Source organism: Carassius auratus, chromosome 12, assembly GCF_003368295.1.
Source record: "Carassius auratus strain Wakin chromosome 12, ASM336829v1, whole genome shotgun sequence".
Lineage (NCBI taxonomy): Eukaryota > Metazoa > Chordata > Actinopteri > Cypriniformes > Cyprinidae > Carassius > Carassius auratus.
This window is the reverse complement of record NC_039254.1, coordinates 7,902,235-7,924,575: the sequence shown is the minus strand read 5'-3', so window position 1 is coordinate 7,924,575 and position 22,341 is coordinate 7,902,235. Positions and strand designations below refer to the sequence as shown.

General features: G+C 36.8%; 1 protein-coding gene across 5 annotated transcripts in view; it reads left to right on the top strand.

Moving 5' to 3' along the window:
- Positions 1-21,025, top strand: part of qki2 (QKI, KH domain containing, RNA binding 2) — a 31,456-nt gene extending 10,431 nt beyond the window's left edge. The window contains exons 3-8 of one of the 5 annotated variants that reach the window (XR_003293346.1): positions 5,107-5,223; positions 9,155-9,298; positions 13,063-13,150; positions 13,912-14,202; positions 14,455-15,271; positions 18,652-21,025. Coding sequence is in view for 4 of the 5 variants with exons in the window: in XM_026276666.1 (XP_026132451.1) it covers positions 5,107-5,223; positions 9,155-9,298; positions 13,063-13,150; positions 13,912-14,202; positions 15,197-15,271; positions 18,652-18,668 (732 nt within the window). In the remaining variant the exon portion in view is untranslated. Of the gene's footprint in view, positions 1-5,106; positions 5,224-9,154; positions 9,299-13,062; positions 13,151-13,911; positions 14,203-14,454; positions 18,058-18,651 lie in introns of those variants that run through there. The other 4 variants (XM_026276668.1, XM_026276666.1, XM_026276670.1 and 1 more) reach the window with 4 other exon arrangements.
- The last annotated feature ends 1,316 nt before the right edge of the window (positions 21,026-22,341 follow it).

Sequence of the window (22,341 nt, the reverse complement as noted above, 5' to 3'; positions counted from 1 at the left end):
TAATAATGTACAGTCAGAAACTAAGGTTGGGCGATGTCTACAGTGAAACATCACGATGGATGATGACATCAGGGCATGTGCCCAAAGTGTGAATCCTAATAAGGGAAAACAACTAATGATTCCTAACACAGTGTCTCCACCGGATGCGAGTGGCATGACAAAATACTATAAAACCACTGATCTATAATAGAGATTCATTATAATATGTCAACAGAACTCATCCACTCATTGGATGTGGCGTGACACCACAAATCTCTGACAGTAAACTGCTTCCGCATTCTATTTATGACTTGCTGACAGAAATTTCAAATGATTTTCAACTGGCGCTTTGTTGCGTCCAGTGTAGAATTCTTTAGCTGATACAGTGCGGCGCCACACGACAACAATCGTAATCACAATGCCATCTGTCGGCCCAACCCTATCAAGCCCCTTTCACACTGCTGTTAATTTCTGTGAAATTCTGTGAAATTGATTCCGGCATTGAACATTGCTGGGTTCAATCCCGGGACGAGCGCTGTGTGAACAAAAACCAGATCTAATGCCGTGTCGTAGTGATGATGCACGTTATCGCGCGACTCTTTTACCGGCTGTTTTGAAGGAAGATCAACGTTCGTGACAGAAAAAATATGTGCTAACTGTAATGAAGCAGAGATCGGTTAGTTCCTCACTTTCCGCGCTGACGCCAAGATTGTTCGCCAGCTTCAGTGAAAGTATAACGTGCCTAACGTTTTCGACTCGTACATTACACGTCACGCCCTGATGTCATGTGTTGTTACGGGATCTTTACGGGTTGTGTGTAAACGGGTAATCACTGGCAGTGTGAAAGTGCAAAATATAGCGACCCGGGAACAATTGCCGGAAAACTTAACCCGTGTATTTGCTGGAATCGCAGTTTGAAAGGGGGTTCAGAAACTGCAATTTTACGTGCTGTATGACTTATGACTAATATTTGGTTGTTTTACATTTTGATAGTCTTACCTTAGATGTATACTCAGGGGAGCGTGATAATCCTGCAGCAGACTGATCCAATTAACTCGTCTCTGCCAGGACAGCAGTGATCAAAAGACAATAATTAGCATGGTAAATATTGCTTAATACTGTGAGTCTATGCATTGTTTGACTCTCAGCCAGATTGTGCATCTTATTTGAATGCATCATGACTGTTGAATCCTGTATACAAGGGCAGCTTTCATACGATTCTCAAAAAACGTAATTAATGCAGAAACAGTCATCAGGCCTGAGAGTGGATTACGAGAGGAGCCCAACCTGAAACGTTTGTATGTCATCTGAGCAAAGTGTTGGGATGTACATTTTCAGTGTCCTGTTTATTTTGACAGTCTTTAGCATTGAGGCTGTGTTTAAGGAGACAGTTAGTAGATGGAAGAGTGTTTCTGGCTGACAACTCTCACGTTTCTCATGTCTTAAAGAGCTGATGAGAGTGATAGTAGGGTCAGGGTTAATCAAGTTTGAATGAGAGGTGCATAACAGGCTTCTCTATTATCTCTCGTTTAGTTATAATTAGCCTCTGTGCATTGTCTTCTATATCAGGACGAATCCCAACCTACAGCACTTGCACAAATGTGTGAAATTAACTTGTTTTAAAAGTATGTAGAAGAAATTGGAAGCTCTAGAATGCAATACATCTCATTCTGATGCTGTTCTTGCATCAAGTAAACGCATTTTGAAGGCAGAAAAGCTTTTGAATAGATTAACCTGATAGATGACAACACACAGGAACTTCTGAACTGGTATCTGCTGTCTAGTGTATTAAAATGTTATACATTTTGACAACCTGCTCAGAATTTCCCATTGTTGAGTGACTTATTGAGGTCACAAACTTCATAAAGCAACAAAGTCATTTGTAACTGCGCACTGCCAGCACCAGTAGGTCTTTTTTCACGAGCAATATTCTCAACAATAAGGATTTTTCTGCCCTATTCAGATCTTTAATTGCCCTGCCAATATTTTCACTGGCTACTCTTCCAAAAAATGGTAGATTTGATTAGTTTTCTACATGACTAATAATACCAAACTACAAAAATGCGTTTACTATGAAATAGTGGCATATATTTCAATGTAATACAGATTTCTCAATTTCTACCATTTTTATTGATGATTTCAAGACTATCAGTAACTTACTGACTATCAGTAACAGTCAGTAATACCTACTGACTGTTATTTTGACATTACTTTGTCAAACAGCTAGAGTTACCATGAATCAATTACTTTCAAATTCAATTGTCCAGATCCAGTGTGCAGATGTCAGAATACCTAATGTTTACATTTAAAAAGTAATGTAAGATTGGAAGATACCGATAGTGTAAAAAATTATAATGCAAGATACTGTTAGATTGCCTCCACCTTGTGTTTCCTCGTTACACTTTGTGATGGTCATTTTGATAGATCAGTTGAGGGCACAACAAATCCTTATCTTATTTGCAGCCATCAATCATCAGGCTTGTTTTAAGAGTGAGTTTGCTCCCCTGTAATAGAAGCAGATTTCCGATAATCCTGCAGGTACCTGTCAGGGTTACCACCATCCCACCATCCGTGCCAAGTGTGGGGGAGAGACATGCAGGTCACTGGCCTTTATGTCCTCTATCGCCTTTTGGAGAGAATGATGTAGAGCATTATCCCTGCTTTCAAAGTCTATGTGAAAACAAATGTGGACTTTGACGAAGCGATGAGAGGGGTGGACTATGATGATTAGTTTTCCATTCTGCATGCTCTCACTGTCTCTATGTAAAGACTGTTCAGAGTGATTCTGAGGCCGCCGCCTCAGTCTGTCATCCTCTTCCCACTCTTTTCACTCTAGCTGTCGACTGGTAATGAGGTTTTTCCGGTACTTCATTGTTGTTCATCGAGAGCCACACACTTTAGATGAAGTTCTTAAACTTGTTAGAAAGCAAAAGAAAAAGGACAGCGTTTACATAATTTGTTTAAAAAAAAAAAAGAATAGTCCACCCAAAGAGAAGAATAGAAATTCTCTCCTCATTTTCTCAACCATACGTCGTCTCAGATGTACACAAATTTTCAAAAAAATCTTAATTTGTGTTTATATGTTATATACATCTTGGGTGAATTATCCTTTATGGAAAGTTTTTATTTAAGAAAATGCTGCATTTATTTAGCAAGGATGCATTGAATTGTTCAAAGTTACAAAATATTTCGATTACAAATTAATTGTTCTTAATTTAAACATTCTATTCATCAAAGACAAAATAAAAAAATAAAAAAATTAAGCAGCATAACTGTTTTCAACATTGTTAATAATAAGACTAGAAGGCTTTGCCACCACAGGAATAAAGTGCATTTAAAAATTGTGAAAAATTAAAACATTTAAATTGTGATAATATTTCATTATCACTCTGTGATCATATTACAATTTTTATTGGGTTTTTGATCAAACAAAAGGCAATCCTGGTGAGCATAATAGACTTAAATACTAAAAAACTGTAGTGTTTTTTTTTTCTGATGTCAACTTATAAAATTAGTGACTAAAAACACAAAAGTCATTCCGCCTTTTCTGGCCCTTAATTTTTTGTTTATTTTTGGTGTTCTCCCTTCAAGAAACATTCCATTCTTTTGTGAAATGAGAAATACTGTCTGATTTGCTTGAAATCAGATACAAATCTTGTGATTCACAGAAAATTACACACTTTGCAGCCTTAATCAGCATCACCTGGTAATCAGTGGAAATTTTATTTGGAAATGATATACTATCAGTCCCTTCAGTTGTTTGTGCAGTTACATAGAGCAGCAGTAATCTCAATGTTACACAGCTTACCAATCAGAATGACAGGAAGGTAGCCAGAAACATCTAGACTGACAACGAAGTTTAGCAATTGCACAAGCTTTGCCTACAAACAAGTATAAACTACAGTAACACAGACAGACATACAGACTTTGCCAGTGCCATCCACAGTACACAGTAGTCTGATGAGCTCATCTCTAAATATACAGCACAGAGGGCCAACAACCCCCAGCAGCTGTGAGCGGCCTGAGAAGGCATGAGCTTTAAAAGGAAGAGAATGCATTGTGACACTGAGAGAGATTCAGCTGCCTGGCTTATCACTCAACCCATTGTGACAGATAAGGTTAAATCCTGAAAGAGTAGCGCAGCCACAGGCCCCAAACGCCAAAAAGCACAATGTCCTGGGCTTGCGACTTTTAAAGGGACAGCACAATAAATCACACCACGGGTGGAGTCAAAGCTCAACAGATCATTCAGTTTGCTTGACTGGTGGTTTTCATACTCAAATGCTACAAAATATCATTTATAATGTCTTAAGGGTTTTATTGAGAGTAGAAATCAGTGGAAATTTACGGTTCTATTACGGAGTAAACAAATTAACCATTCAGACATCTCCACTTTTGGTCACGTCTAAATTGAAAGGAATTTAAAATTAACTTGGGTTTGGAAAATATTTTCCAGTAAATGGTTGTTTTGTTGACTTTTAAAGCCAGAATCATGTTAATTGAAACATGAATTTGCATTGGACCAAAAGCAGTCAAGCACTGCACCATAAGTTACAATGTTGGTATAGGTATTTGTGTTTTATGTGACTCTTTGACCCCTTTGTTAGGTTAAATTTGTTCCATGTGATTGTATCAGTACAGGAACAGGGTGGAGCATGGTTAAGGCTTCCCCGTGGCAAATGATACATTCCAAAATTGCATTTGGTCTCTAGATGTTCCCCTTTCAATAAACGGGGATTAGACATTCCAAACATTCTGCCAGGGTTTTCAAAGTCCCTTTGATTGAATAATACAACTATGTTACCATGCTGCAGATAACATAAAGCTATGCCAAAGCTTCCAAATGGCAAAACAATTAGCTGAGGGGATGATGGTCTGTGCTTTTAACCTTGAGGATGTGATTGTGGCTGCCTCCGCATCTCTTAACTAAATTGAACAGTGATTAAAAATCTCAGAACTATGCACATATAAAATGAATAAAACACAATGTTCTGTCACATCGAAAGTGCAACTCAAATGATTTCAGATCCGTGTCAGATTTTTAGCACTGGGATGCTCATACCAGATGTGTGAAATGCAGTTGTTTTCCACTTAAAAAAACATCTCTACATTTTGATGTTTCCTCAGTTCAATTTTGTGGGAAGAATCCTGGGTCCCCGAGGTCTGACAGCCAAACAACTGGAGGCAGAGACGGGCTGCAAGATCATGGTGCGAGGCAAAGGCTCCATGAGAGACAAGAAGAAGGTAAGACGTTTTTGATTTACTTTATTGCTTTAACTTTAAGTTTTTTTTTTTTTTACTATATTCTTTTCATTTCCTTCCTTTATTATTTATATTTTCTCCTATTTAATATATTTTGCTTTTCCCTTCTTTTTTGCTGTCCTTTTTTACTGTTTTGTGTCTTTTGATTCCTTTGCATGTTTAAATTTTCATTTTATTCATTGTTTGTTTGGATGAGTGGTGTAGGATCCCTTTGTTTTTCTTTTCTTTCAATATAAAATTTAAGTGCTTTTTGGCTATATTTTTATTGCATGTTTTTTTAGCGAGGAAGACCATATACTGCCTTTGCGCCAGCACATAACTAATAGATGCCAAATGGAAAGAGACAAAATCCAGGCGATTCCATTTTAATGGAATTCCTGACAGAGCCTGCATGGCCTTCCCCACTGTACAACTGAGGAAGATGATCTGCCTGCCTCCAAGGCTGCCTGACACAGAGGAAAAATGACTCGCATTAAAATGAAAATGAGTGCTATTAGAGGAAGGAGAATGCTCTGTTTTTCAAGCTCAAAGAATACTGTTTCACTTCCTTGTCTCATCCTACACTATTTAGTCCAAGTTTTTAGACTGTAGCTCAATACTCTAAACCAACAAAAACAAGAACAGAACAAATTATGCTACTGAAGACTGATTTGTTTTAATGAAATCTATGCCTTGTAATGATATTTGATGTCCGACTACTTGCTTTTAATCTGGTATATAGACATTAGCAACTACGAACTACTGTCTTGAGTTCAGTCCTGTTTCCACAAACACATCAGGAGACAAATGTCTCCTTTTTGCATAATAGAAATCAAAATTTTTATCTGTTTAAGACTTTTGAGGATATGCCATCTGTGTTTATTCCTCACAGCACAACTTCTACTGCCTACACAATCATGCAAATGAAATATTAAGAGAACACAGTAATATATTGGGTTAGAGGCGTTGATGAGATTCAGATTGATGGGAATTAATGGAACACAATTAACCAAGATGCCTCATGCAAAGCGCCATTCTTCACTGTATTGCAAAACCTATGTCTACCACACCAGAGATGCTTATAAAGGCTGTTTCTCTGGTCAAGACAGAAAAACAGACTGGTGGCTCAGCATTCTTAGCCAGAAGAGGTGTTGCACATTTAGGAAGCTCAGAACAGACAATTGAAATCGAAAGTTTAAACCTCAGCCGTTTTCTCAAGTTTGACATAATTGTTTTCTGACAGCAGCCACTAGGCTTATGCTTTTCAAAATGCTCCTGTCATAATAGCATGTCAAAATTAAATCTGTAAAGAGTGCTTTTGAACATCGTGCGAAAATTAACGTTAGATTGTGAAACCATCAAGCCCTGTAGTGTTCTGCAAACTTAATTTCTGTGACACTGAAACTACTGTGACAGCAGTGAGAAACTTGTGCATAAATCCCGTGAAAAATTATGGCAATCAAGCAACAGTGAGAAATAAGAAAAGTTACAGCCAGGGGCAAACAAGTCAGGCGTCAAATGGAGATGCCATCTGCATCTATTCTCTTTGCCTAAATTGAATTTACTGTCACATTTCCTGGAATAAACACAGAATAGGGTTAGGTTTCTGGTCTGTGAAAGGTGCTATTAGAATTATAAGGTTAGATTTTCCATAACATTACATTTTAGTTTTTGTACTCACCATTTTGTTGTGGAACACAAAAAGAGAAACTTGGCAGAATGTCCTAGCTGTTCTTTTCTGTACAATAAAAAAAGTGGATAGGGGCCAAACACCGTCAGTCTCCCAAAGCATGCAAAAAAGCAACATAAAGTTAATTTAAGTAGTGCATATGACTTGTATGCTATGTTTCAAGCCATTTCATAACCTTATGTGAGAAACATAACATTTATGTTCTCCACACTGAAATTTAAGTTATTCACTGAAAATCTCATGGTCAGCGTTCACTTTCAAAAGAGCAACTTTGATGTTCTCCTATTAATAACTCCTTTCATATTCCACAGAAGGAAGACATACTGATTTCGAAACCCATGAGGTTGAGTAAATGATGACATAGCTTTATGTCAATTTTTCCTATAGCAATCTGCTATGTTTATAATACCACATGATGAAATAGCTTGTTTATGCTGTGCAAAAGGTTCATGCATTTAATGGTTAGAAATGAAATAGGGATTCTGAGTTTGGAGGATGTTTGTGTACAAATAGGTGTACATATCCTAAGAAACCTTTCTGAAATCATGCACTTTTTGTAATTTATAGCTTGTGTTGGATTGACCTTTTACATAGCTGTTATAGTTAAAGGCATCATGCAAGCAACTTTTCTCACTTTGCTGTGTTGTGTACAAAATTGCCTGCCCACCAAAGTAGGCCAGACCAAGACCTCTATACATTGTGCTGCTGCTTAGACTGTTTCAGAGTCAAAATCACTGTTATTATTAGCACACAACCAGCTGTGCGCAAGACTGCAGCCTTATTGGATGCACAAATTTGATCATCTAATTACTCTATTTTGAGGAGGTGGCAGCCACTTATTAGCAAATACAACGCCACCAACTGTGATCTGAGACTGACGTCCCCCGGTCAAGGATGTGGCTAGGGCGTCTGTGTCTTTGTTTCTCTCATTCAAACTTTACCCTTGAGGCCAAGGCAATGTTTGTGATTGCTTGAAGCGGGAACCTCAGAAGGCGGCAAGCGAGTTTTCGCAGTAATTGATTGTTCTGAAGGCCTGAGCTCTGCGTCGTAAACATAAGCCCCGCTGTGATGAAAAACCCAGCTGGAGACAATGCATTCAAATAACGCTTAATGCTTGGGCCCGAACGCCCCATTTCTATGGCAACCGGCTCGTCACTGCTGTTAGCAGTCTGAACCCTGAGATAAACTGACAGTCACTTGTCTCCAGGCTAACTGTTGCTACATGCCTGTTGGTGTTGTAGGTTTATTTCTGTGTGGAGCTGCAAATAAGAGTCTAGAAAAGTTTCCATGGAAACTGGAGTGCCGGGTAGTAACAGGAAGTGGTCTAAACACTCAGTCAATCCACAGTCTTATACATGTCCCTGGAGAATACTTGTTGGAAATGTGGCCTGGCAGGTTGTGCACGTGCTTTGACATGTCTTCAAGTGGCACGTATGTGGGCGACCCAAGTTACAGTAATTTCCCAATCCCACCCAGCACTCTCTCAACGTCATTTCCTGTCTCCTCTCTGACTGTCCGTCTCTTTATTCTTAGCCTTTTTGTCATTTTAAAATCCTGTTTAGACTCAAAAACACCTCTGGATTTTTATTTATAGTACAGTAGGTGTTGCATTAACTAGCTATCAACTTAACTGTAGTGGCCAAATATACCTGAAATTAGTTTCTGCTAAATTCAAAATTAAAGAATTGCCTCTCTTGCAGTTCATGAGTTTGACATCTATCATTCTATCTATTGTTCTATCTATCTATTGTTCTATCGTTCTATTTATCATTCTCCCTATCTCCCTATCATTCGGTCTATCTATCTATTGGTTTGTCTATCTCTAATATTGGTTTTTTACTTAAAAAAATGGGTAACACTTTAGAATAAGGTTCCATTAGTTAATGTTAGTTAAATGCTTTAGTTAACATGAACTAGGCAAGAACAATCCTTCTACAGCATTTATTGATCTTAATGTTAATTTCAACATTTACCACTGCATTATTCAAATCAGATTTGTGCTTGTTAACATTAGTAAATGGACTGTGAATTAGCATGAACTAACAATTAACAACAACATTAACTAATGGAACCTTATTCTTAAGTGTTACCAAAAATTTATGAATTTAATTTAATTTTACTTTCTTCAAAGTAAACTATTCAAATTGCAATTCTGCCTCTTCTTTGATGTCTCAGTTCAAATTCAGGAATTGAGTTGGGGCACATCCCTGGTTTGCAAACATTTCTTCTGTTTTCCGTGAACAGGAAGAGCAAAACAGAGGAAAGCCCAACTGGGAACACCTGAACGAAGACCTGCATGTCCTCATCACTGTGGAAGACTCTCAGAACCGTGCTGAGATCAAACTCAAGAGAGCCGTGGAGGAGGTCAAGAAACTCCTAGTCCCTGCGGTGAGTGATTTGTTTGTCTTTGATCTCTGTCTGTATTCTTCGAGACTATTTTTTTTTAAGTGTCGAGTGGCAAAATCAGATTGATTCACCTCAACAAACAAGACTTATGGAAAATTTGCTTAGGCACTGATAAATGGTACTATAAGGAAAACACACATAATTGAAAGATCAGGTCTTCTGTTTCCTCGCTAGTCGCTCTGCATCCTCAGACAGGTAGATGTGAGCAGGGAGCAGATAACAGGGTTGCTTTCCTTCTTGAGTATAACCCTGGAGCCATTGAGCACACATGACTCCAGATGTGCAAAGGTGAGCACCACAGGCACTTTTTTACTAGGCTTAATTACCTTTGCTTATAAATTAATGAGGAGCACAGGACTGAAGGGTCAAGACTCAGAAAAAAACCCACAGGGGACAAATGGAAGTCTCAACATTGCTCTGGGACACAGAGCTGAATGCCAATTAACCTTTAGGTCTTAAGGAAGTGACAGCAGGTTAGAAGGAAATGCCATTAGAAGCCTAGTGAGATTGAGAGAATTGTTCTTTTTCTGTAGTGTTTTCCACAATGTTTTTTCTTTTTTTTTCCATTGCAATATAGCTATGAAGCTAGACATAGAAATATAGCAATATTCTTACATCAGAGTTATCTAATCTTTGCAGAAACCATTAAAATGTCAAGAAGAACAATTTGCTATTTTAGAGTTTTTAGTATTTTTAACTAAAATGTAAAGTTTACAACTATTAAACCTATTTGTTTATACAGTTTACTTGTCCTGATTTTGTTTCATCTGACATTACAAAGTCGTCGCCACTTGTTTTTTTATTTTTAATCCGTCATGGAGACATATTGCAGTCAATAAATGTTTGATAAAATATAGTCCAGCCCTACATTTTTTTTTATTCTGTGTAACCCATTTTACTGGTATTCAACAAGAATGAAAAATGAATTATATATTATCTTATTTATTGTTCCATTTCGTTCTGAAATATGTGACATGATTACAGATATAAAATGGGTTGCGAATCAATGTTGTAATTGTTAACAAACTAAAACTGCTACTGAAACATTAATTAAAATGAAGCTGAAATAATAATAGCTGTTAATAGTGTTCATCGTCTGTTTGATTACGTCTTTAATTGATTTTCCGTACATTTCTGCAATATGTACTTTTAACTGACGGTCACCACTGATAAGCTTTAATTAAATATATTGTAGAAACATAATTTTCTTTAAAGTTGTTTTGCAACGATTTGTATCGTGAAAAGCGCTATACAAATGGAATGAAAACAACTTCAAAAAAGTCTAAATGTTGTATTTGTATATAAATGTGGTATTTCTTATTGTGAACAAGGCTGTTTACCGTAGAAAGCATAATAGAGTTAGTAGCGTGGGGAAATTGGAAAATTTGTGTAATTGTGGATTGCAATCCCTTCTCCTCTGTCTAAGAGAGAGGGCTTCTGGACTCCCTGTGGTGCTACCATGGTAACCCTCTTGGGATGCACTGATCCTTGATTGACAGTTGTGCCCTTTCTCTGCAATGGAATCCTGAAAGGGGAATAAGCTCTTTAGAAAGTTTAGCACTGTTTACTCCAGGAAGCTCTGGTCTTGAAGGTAAACCCACTGCGGTTGTGTTTGTCTTCATCAAACCATCCAGGGGAAGAGTATTCCACTTTTTTCTGGTCATTGCCTACTTGTTCAAACCTCTTGAGAAATAACTTTTTGTAATAGAATGATGTCTAAAGAAAATGTTTTTATATTTATTTTGAATTTATTCTAGTCTAGTCAATGTCCTGCACTCCTTTCACCATTATTATTTTACAAAATAATAAAGTGTAGTAAAACATTCTTGTAGTGTTTGTTTTCCAGCTCAATTCCCAAAATATTCAGAAGACATCTTTCCCCCTCAGAGAATAGAATCAGGAGTCTTTCTGTTCTAATATTGTTTCATTACTAAATTGAATGGTGACTAAACTTAAGCTAGATGTGTGTGTGTGAGATTTTTTATTTATTTAATTTTATTTTTTTACTTTTTTTCTAAATCATTCATTGTGTAATGCCAGTATATAAAAAGATAATTTACATACAGCACATACAGTTATAAACAGGTTTTTGTACTACTTTTTCCCCACCAATATTACTTCTTAAAGCTAAAGGGAAAGATGTGAAGTTCACTAGAATAAACTAATTTCATGCTGTTGTTGTCAAATTCAACAAATCCTTAAACAATAGAATTATTATAAATGTTTAAATATATTTTCCCTAACACATAGTCTGACCTATGGGCTGATATTCACTAGCTTCAGTCATTTGGCTGGCAGACACACACACACCTATACACACACTGATCCTTGTTTGAAAAGCCCCGCTTTTCTTTCGCTTCTCTGCTTGCTGACATAGTTCATGTTGTTCTGTGGACTGTCTGCCGTGCCCCTCCCTGACCTGCTCTGAACTGTCTGGGAGCTTGATGAAAATCCAAACTTAGTTGTTGATCTTTTCTCTCTTTTGTGCTTACATTTTTACACTGTTGCTGTTAACCCAGTGCATTTACATCTATTACATCCACAGATAAATCACTAGGAGATATACAGTGGTTTAGATCAGTGTGTGTTTGAACTTTTTGTCTCCAAAGCCTCCTGTAGTCTACATTATTCATAGGCCTCATAACTTGCCCAGTTGTTTATGATTTTACTGGATAAGATCAATAATAAGAAGAAATTACTAAATTACTGCCTGATAATCAAAATTACTTCATGATAATTTTTTGAGAGCTTGCTTGGTATAACAAAAAAAAGGTAAATTTTAAATATGTAAATAAATATATCATTATATATTTGTTAAGTTTTTTACATGGACTTTCCAGGTCTATAAATACCTTTAAAAAATTAGGCTACCTCGTATATACAGGTTTTTCAAGACTGTGGAATAGTCTAATACTATTTCATGTATTCTGACTTATTCACACTCTTAAAAAGTTTGATTCTCATGTTAAATATGACCAAAGTCCCAAAAAGCCAGTTGGATGTATGAAGTATTTCTGTGCCGAAGATACTCCTTCAGGGTTCATATAAGTCTCAGAAAGTTATTTTCACGTTTGGCCATAAAGGGTGGGATTTCTAGTAGGGGCACTTCTCCAGGAAGAGCACATGTACACATCAACCAGAGTGAGAGCAAAAGCACGGCCATCAATGTGATTAATTCAGTAACTTGTTAGCCATAGTTAATTTAAGCTAAGAAAGTTTTAGTCCCCACTTTGTTTATGTTGTCATCACAATTTGCAGACGATCGCTTGGCAAAAGCTGCGCATACTCGTGACTCTTAAGCTCCGCCCACATCATTCCTTTAGGAGCTCGACTGTTTTCAGAGAGAAGCATAAAGCTGTTTAACACTTTGAGGTGTGCTGAAGGCCCCCTGCTTGAGAACCATTGGTTCATATGGACCACTTCATCATAAAAACGGTGTCCACTCCAGAGAAAGTGAACTGTATAAGGGGGAAAACAGCTTGTAGGTTCAGCTGATGGAAAACGGAGAATGATCCCAGCACCTGCTGTTGAGAGTAATCTGTTTCTTTAACCTCCTGCTCCTTGGGCCTAGCTTGTTTTAACAGTGGCAGAGTAAATCATCTGCCAAGTGTGAAACATTAGCTTCCCTGCACCACTGCACTGCCTTCTCGAACATTTTAGCTGACAAAAAATTTCAGTTGAGCTTTTTAAGGAAGCTAATAAGTGTTAAATGATTCCTAACAGCTTTTTTTCCTGTGTGTGTGCAGGCCGAAGGTGAAGACAGCTTGAAAAAGATGCAGCTGATGGAGCTGGCCATTCTCAACGGCACTTACAGAGACGCCAATATCAAGTCACGTAAGAATGACATTATCAAACATCGACCTGTGTTTGTGCAGTTTCACTTCCCCTCAAAAATCAATCTCTTTATATAAAACTCATTTCTTTTACAATTTTATCTGTCTTTTAAACACAACTTATCTCTTTTGAGATTTTTAGCTTTATGTTGACATCACTTGCAAGTTATAAGCTGGTTTTCATCAGTTAAAGGAATAGTTCACCCAAAAATGTTGTCATCATTTACTCAGCCTCATGTTGTTTCAAACCTGTATGAGTTTCTGTCTTATGTTGAACATAAAAGAAGATATTTTGAAAATGCTGGTGATCACATAGTTGATGGGGCTCATAGTATTTCTTTCCTTACTATGGAAGTCAATGGGGACCAACAAGTGTTTTGTTCTTCAATATTTCCTTTTGTGTTCAACATAAGAAAGAAACTCCCAAAAAGGTTTGGAAGGGCAAGAGGGTGAGTAAATTATGACAAATTTTCATCTTTGAGTCAACTGTTCCTTTAATTTAGTCCAAATCACTTAACATATATTTTGCAAGTTTTTTTTTGTAGATAATTTCAGTCTTTTGAATCCAATAGATAATAATAGAAACCTAAACTTTTCTTTGGTTACCATGAAAGCACTGTCCATGTGGATGACTTAAAATGCACATTTCTAATTAATTTTTGTGTGAAAAATATTTAGTTTTTGAAATGTAAGTCAAGGTAGATTGATTAGCCCCTCGATTTCCCCCCATCCCCATATCTTTGTGCATCTTGTTCTGTTTAGCAGCCTTAGCCTTCTCCCTGGCCGCCACAGCACAAGCTCCCCGCATCATCACCGGACATTCCCCGGTGATGCCCACTGCGGCACTGCGAACACCTGCACCCGCCGCACCCACCCTCATGCCCCTCATCCGGCAGATCCAGACCTCTGCCATCATGCCCACGGGCACGCCCCATCCTGCCCTCGTACCCCAGACCCCTGAGTCAGGCATCATCTATGCACCCTACGATTACCCCTACACCCTCGCCCCAACCTCCATTCTTGAATATCCTATTGACTCAAGTGGTGTTTTAGGTAAGACATTTGATTATTTGTTTGTCTTACAGATTATGCATTTAACACAATTTGATGTTAAGGTTGGGTAGTATGATAAATTAGTAATAATAATGTAGTTTATTTCATAAAATATTTATTTAATATATTATCTTGCATGTTTTATTTGTTTTTTTTTTGTATTTAAATATACCGCCCATCCTTGACACGATTTGTCCTCTTTTGCTCCGAGATCCAGGAGACTAACTCCATCATTCTGTCTTGTCCTTGTAGGTATGGCTTTCCAGACAAAAGGCTAGTAATGCTCAGGGGTTTAACACAGTCCTCAGCCCAAACGTGTTTTAAAAATGCTTTGCTTTTCAGCTGCCTTGGAACAAAAAAAACAGACAAAAGAGCAAACGAAGAAACTGATTTTAATAAGAAACAAAAGACTAAAGATCATTACTACTCATGTTTACACTGGTCTTAACTGTTTTGTTGACTTATTCATAGATTAAAAATGTATATTTTCAGATAAATAATGAAAAGTAAGCCTGATTACATTCCTTTGTTTGAAAAGTAATCTATATTTGTTTAGTAATCTATATTTGTTTTTCATGCAACTGTATCTTAGATATTTAGACAGCGATCAGTATTATTGCTAATATAACATGCTTGTGAAAAACTTTCTCCATGAAATAGCCTATGAATAGTGAATTCATACTATCTGAGGCATCTAATGTGCTGAAAGGAATACAAGGGCTCTGTAGTCATTGTAAAAAAATAGTCAAGAGCATTAAAAAACACCATTTGTGTGTGTGTATTAAAATGCAACACAATTTACTGGGAAATTGAGAAAGGGCAATAACATATGATGTGATTTCACTATAACAGGGCCCTGGAGAAAAGGTGTGCCTTGTAATTTGGTCTTACAAGCCTCGTTTGTGAAACAATGTTGTGTGAAGTGTAGTTTTAATGTATTTTGATGAATAATCTGGTAATTCTTGTTTTGTTGGCAATGTTGCGCTCTGAGCAGGTGCAGTGACTACTAAAGTACGAAGGCAGGATATGCGCGTCCATCCTTACCAAAGGGTAGTGACCGCAGAACGAGGTTAGTTTAGCTCCAGTGTTCAAACTGTGCTCTGTATATATGTGTGTGTGTGTGTGTGTGTGAGCTTCTTCAGTATGCTGAATACACTTTCGTTTTCATTGCATCTCACTCAGTGAAAACAGAGGGATTGTTTTAGTCACTTCTAACCTGCCAAACAAAAAGCATCATTTGAGCTTTCAGTGTTGCTGTTATCAGGTATAGTACATGCCAGTCATACTGTGCAGGGTTCATTTACTCACTAAACCTGCCAACCTAGAAATGCATTGAAACTGTAGGTGTTATCAGCATACTTGTATTATATTTAGAGCATGTTCTTGGGGTCACTGAAGCAAAGGTTAAAAAAAATTAGAATACCGTTACAAAAGAAAATTCGAAATGATTTACAGGAGGTTACAACATCCTGTGATGACAGACAACATTGCAAATTCTGAGACTGAAGCTCTGTTCCAGAATCTAGTGAGCTGCCTTCTAAGACGGCATCCTAACTGCCATGGAACCTTGTTAATGTACAATTTCATAACCAACACAAAACATCAGTGGCATTCCACACAGGAGACTCACCTTGATTTCAAGTTTGAGGTTAGCGTGTTGCAAGTGTACAATTCCTTTATCAGTATTTGTCAGTAATGACATGAATGCAACATCACAATGCATTTTGAAATAGCCTTTTCTGTGAAGGATGCATACTATATGCTACCTTAGACTAAACTGAGGTAAAACAAGCCTTCATATTGGAAGGTGCCTAAAAACACTGCCTCTGTAGGAAACCCACCAGGTTTTGGAATTGACCGTTAGTTTGATCTGATAACTTCAGCACTTAAATGCGTTGTATATTGAGACAAACATGACCTGAAGCTTTGGAGCAAAATTGACTGTCCACTGTGCTACATTACACTGATGACGTTGTGGTGGCCTTCAGGCTCCTAGTCAATGAAGGGTAATGGAGCTCACCTGTTCGTTTGCTTCTGTTTATTCCTTCATTTGTCATTCCTTTGATATCCTTTCTCAGTTTTTGTGTATTTTCAGATAATTTTGTGTCGCTTAAGTACATAAGTGTCCCATTTAAATCTACTCTCCCATTCTGATCCATTGAAACATTGTTTCGGCAGCTTTCAAAGTTTTTACTTTCTGAATAATAGAACTCTATTTTAATCGGTCTCATCTGATATAATAAAACAATCGTCTTATTTATGGTTCAGCCTGGCCAGACCAGCATACATAAAGTTGAGAAGGTGGTGCAATGCTGGTTATCCCCAATTTATGATACAGATGCATACTTAAACATATGAATTGTAATACTGTTTTATTTCAGGCCTGTTATAAGCTGTAACTCATTACAGAAGATACTTTGACTTCTGCAAATCCAGATTTTTTTGTTCATAATCTTGAGTGCGTGTACTGTTTGGAATCTTTTTCTCATTTGACATATTTTATTTATACCATTTTACTGCAATTTTTATGTGTAGATCAGTTGTCGTTTAAGTTAAAAGTTATCATTTTTGGCCAGGGTCATTGAGCATATTCATCTCAAAATCTTTCAAATGCCTTAAATGGAAATAAACTGGATCTAAGGGAATTACAGTGCCTGCTTCTAAAGTCCGCTGTAATGAAACCGATTTAAACTCATATTACAAACTCGTGGATGTGCCAAAACTGTACATATAATAACTATGACTCCTGAAAAAACGTGAGAATCTACTGATCAATGTAAGTGAATTTCACACCCATAAGACTTTAACATGTCATCATTTAATAGACCAATACAACTGACCAGTTTAATGCATAACAATTGTGAAATTGCACAAAAAGTCCAATCTGTCTCGTGTGGCTTACTGCCCACAGCCTCAGAAAGATCTCTGAGAATTTGTTAAGATTCCTCAGCTTGGAAAACAGCCTTGAATCAAAGGCATTGGATGAAATATTCCAAGCACCCGGCTTGGACAGTGTCACACAAGACAGGCTAGACAATTATGAAGGTTAGGACTTGTTTGAGAGTGTAAGTCGTCATATGCACAGCCCTTTGAAAATAGTTTCTTATGCTCGGTGCATAATCCGAGCATTATAATGTGCTTATGATCCCTTGAACTCCCCATCCAAGAAATTCCTCATCATAAAAATATGGCACAAGTATTTTGCACTGAAGATTTTAAATCACCAGCTCCTAGTCTGCGATACTCAGACAGAGCAAAGTGAAACAAGAAAAAAACTAAACGGCAAAACCTCATGAGATGTTAGGATGTTTATCAAAGCAGGACGGTCACACACTGTTTCCGCCTGTTAGCACAAGAACAACAGCTGAACTGAAGAAATATTTCCATTTTTGGTTGGTTTGTTTCTTGTTTGTTGGTTTGCAGTAAGCTTCTTTTGAATTTTGTGTCAAATGTATGGAAAAGAACAGTTATCGTCTGTGATCTTTTTAAGATGAGTTTATGAAAGCAATATGTTGAACTATAAAACAAGAACATTTATGAAATTCTATTGTATTTGTAAATGAATAGGGAATTTATACTAATGCACATTAGTGATCCATGTCATGTTGTTTCTTTATTTTATTTTTTCCATAAGGGGTACATTTTGTTTTTAGGATGTCGTATTTATGACCGTCTTGCTACACTGTTATAGGTTTGCGAAAACAAGTAGATTTGTCTTTCTAATTGTTTTCTTGTGTTGTTGTAGCCCTAAATTTCAGCCTGATATGCTTTCGGATCATTCTTGTTGGATTAGCGTTCTGTATTTTTGCAAATAGTCCAATTTTAAAGGCAATAAAAGTTGAGTTAAAAAACCCACCAAACGTTTTGTACTGTCTAGAAATCTTTTGATTTAGCGTGTGACTCTCTGGTTTTACTTCTCTCTCGTCACATCTCTGTAACTACTCATGAATCCATATCATTATCACTAGCAGCTTTGTGGCTTTGTATTGAAGCAGCACTCTAATGCTTAATAGCAGTCAGAGGATCGTTCCTCTAAAAATGTGCATCTTTTAATCCAGGATTGATGCCCTTTTACATCTTGATGTCGGTTTTTCCAAATACCCAAACTCTGTTGACTGCTACTAACTATTAAGTGCTGTTAGTTTAATTCGTAATGTCTCTATAATTGATTTGCCTCTTTGCTTCTTTAACCATTTTCACCTGGGAGATGGGTTCTGGAGTGAAATCATGAGGCTCTCATGATTTTGCTGTGTTAACGTAGACGTTGAGCAGTTTTTCTCTTACAGTAGCTGGAATTAGTAATGTCATATTGTCATCCAACCGTCACTAGCTGAAACTAATCTCCTTCTCTATCTTTTTTTCTTTTGTGTCCTTTTTGTGTCCTTTTATTTTTTTTCGTTTCCCCTCTGTCTGTCCATTTTTGATTTTGATTTTTCTCTAACAACCCAGCCGCCACTGGCAACTAACCAATGACCCTCTGAACTCTTCACCCAATGATGACCTGACCATTGCCTGCCTGCTGACCAGTTCTCTGGCTCTCGTCCTTCGCTTCTATGTTTTGGCGGCCTGCTGGTGAGCCCAGAAGCAGCTTTAATTCACTTAACACAGCCGAGAAGCCGTGATGGCCCCACGCCACCACCCGCAGAACAGAATCGCTCCCCTTCTCAAACTGAGGACCTCCTTGGTCAGGTGACCTGGGCTTCCCAGCCTGCACTGAAGTGTCATAAAGCAATAACGCTGTCTGGGAGACACCTGAAATCCTACTGTTAGCCTTTCACATACACACACTGAATAAACAAATCTTTGTTGGTTTAATAACAATTAAGCATAATATTCTATATAACAAGTTTGTGCACTGCAGTTCTCATGCCATCCTGAAGAGTTATTTTAAAACCGATTTATCGGTCCAAATGTCCATAAGGGATGTAAAAGCCATGCTTGCCTACCAGCGTTTTCTTCAGAGAGCTGTCGAAAAGTGAGCAAGTGTGCAAACACTGAACATCGACTGATATCTTTTTGATACGAGGGTGCTGCACAGGAAACGAATATATATTTTTCAAAGGTCATCTTTTTTGTATTAAAAAAACGAAGCATTATTGTCAAAATGTGATGAACACAAGACAACATTTTTGAGACCAAAACAGTGTCTTTTTTTATATAATAAAAAAAACAAACCAGTGCCTTATTTTACACAAAATCATCAATTATGAATAAGTATGAATGTCCATCAATGTGTTATATGCCAACATATCAGGTATTTCTGTTCAATTCCTCTTTATTCATGAAAACAAGAGGTGTACAGAACAATGTTGCAGGCGTTACTCAAAAAACATTTTTTATGTGCAGTTTCTCATTTTTATTTACAAGTAATGATAGAGTTTTACCCTGTCACACTACATTAGATGGTAATTGAGCCTGTTTGTAGTTGATAATATATATGTATAAGCTCTCTAATATGTTTGTAGATCCATCACTACATCTGATACACAGCAATGAAGCAACCAACAGTTACTGGTCACTATTTCCATATTTTTAGTCTGCTTATATCTCAAGAAACATTTATTCCATTCATCAGGATGAATATTATAAATGTTTGGGGTTAATTAGTACAGAGCTCATTTTATTCCTTTTGAAGAATTGAAATGTACTAGAAGAGCATGTTTGTATGCAGACATGTCACGTTTCTCCATACCTTCCTATGCAAATGATTTTCAGTTTTATTACATTTCCTTCGGTTTCAGTTCAGGTCTTCCAGTTAAAATGTCAGACCATTTCAGTGCTGAAGAACAAGAAGACTAAAAGCGTATTAACAAATGATAATTACATTTTGTGATTTGGTTATCAGAATCGGATTTTGAGAAGATGCATCTCCTTTTGTATTTATGCAGAGCAAATGCAATACTTTTTAGACGTCTGAGGCTGTGATGCAGTTGCATGTCTTTTTTTTTTATTATTAACCTGGAAATTGCTAAATAAAAATCCTGCAAATACATTTAATGGATGGAAATTGGATTTACAAGGATCTCTCATCCTGTCAGATTGACTAGAAACTGGAGTTTTTTGTTAATGTGTGTTTGGTTTTTTTGGTTTAGTATTTGCTTTCCATGCAGTATTAATCTAGACAGTGTCATTATGTGTTGTGTTTATGGGTGATTGTTTGAGTGACTGTTTGTTTATTGTATATGCCCATGAACTGCAACTCTCTGTTAAAGCCATTTTTTTTTTTTTTTTTTTTTTTTTTTTGCAATACCAAGCAGCTCTCTGCACACAGTCCTATTTATAACCATTGTAACATTTTATAATGTATTTTTCTATCATATTTTGTATGTGAGAAATAACATTAAATCACATTTCCAGATATGAACAGTATGCCTTATTACACAAAAATTGAAATGAGAGACATATTTTTCCCATGATGATTTAATTGCATAGTTGATGGAAAATTGAAAAACTTATGTGAACAACAAAATATCATTTGGTTCAAGCCTCGCTCTGAGCAAGTTTTAAAGTGGTTTTTATTTGCTGGGGTGTTGGGTTTGTCATTCTTGCTTTGCCTCTGTGCCTTCTCATGTAAATTGTAAGCTTTTAACCATTTCTAGTTATATAATTTGATTAATCGTTTCTTGTCGATTGTACTAACGTTTGATGATTGATTTCTATTCATTAATCCTGTCAACTATTTCTTTTGTCTGCTTTGAATCTTTAGAACAGGATTTGTGTGAAATTAAGCAAAAGCGTGTTTTACTGACTGAAATATGCTGGACTAAACTCTGTACTGAGAAGCAATAGCGAAATATTAAAATCATAGTTTTAAAAAAAGAAACTAACTTGGTCGCTCTTTCTCTTGTGCTTTTTAAATGTGCCAGAACACTCTGCATACTAATCTGATTCAGGTCTGCTGTAGATAATGGAGAAGATCTGGGTCCAAACTTCTCTACTCTTTAATTGATCATACTGAACAAAGCTGCATTTAACACCAAAGTGACAAGATGATAATGGGGTGGAAAAATCTATAGAAATGGTACAGTGGTTTGAGTTGGACGAACACCCACCTCTATTTCACACAGTCTTACTATATTTAATTTCTCAACATTTTCCATTGTGTGTGCTGTGTTTTTGTATCGTACAACCATCTGTTGAGCTGTTTTTGAAAGTTCTAAGAGTCAAGAAAAAGAGTAACCGCAGATTACACCAGTAATTGTCTTTCAAAGGTTCCATTGAAACCAATGTAAGCGAAACTTCTCAGATTTTCTGGAATGTGCAAGAAAACAAAAGAAGCAATAACTGTCTTTTGTAGAATAACTGGAGGTCAATCCAGTAATGCCTTCTAAATTTGAATATTTTTCAGCTGTGCACATCAGCGCTAACTATAGTAACAAACATCAAGCTTATAAAATGTATCAAATCACTTCCTCATTTGAGCATTGAATATCCTCAGAGAAATCACAGAGGTCAAGATAGCAATTTCTGTTTGTCCGTGGTGCAGCGTTGAGAGGAACTGGAGTCGCCAAAGAAAGCCGATAACTCTGAATAACCTTCTAAAAAACAGTTTTTCAGTTTTCTAACTGTTCACACATTGTTTTAATGAGTTGCTGTTGTGTGTAATGGTCTGTGTTTAGCTGATAAAGCTAATCAGGCTCTTTTAGTTCCCATAAGACCTCATCACTGCACCCAAGAGTCCTAGTTACTAGCTTTTGTTTCCTTTTCAGTTTATAGCAAAGTCACCAACCATAGCCTGCATTAAACAAATCTGGTCATATCCAACTAGAACAGCAACAGAAGTGAATCTGTGACCGTCACAGTTGGTGAAAACTGAAGATAGTGTTGGAATAGGAATATTTCATGCAAAATTAACAATATAATATCATGAATTCAACCCCATTTTATTCTGAATTCATATGCTCTTTATCTTGTTCCATTTAAAATTATTCGTATTAAGAATGTTAATGCTGCTACTTTCCACCCAACTACAATTCACAGAGCCCATGGCTATTGAACTCCAAAAACTAATAAATAGACTAACATTCATAAAAGTGGTTCATAACTAGTGCAATATATTTCATAAATCTTTTTGTGAGGAACAGAATAAAATGTATTTACTTGTAAGTCAGTGAACTGAGTGAATTGATTCAACTATTC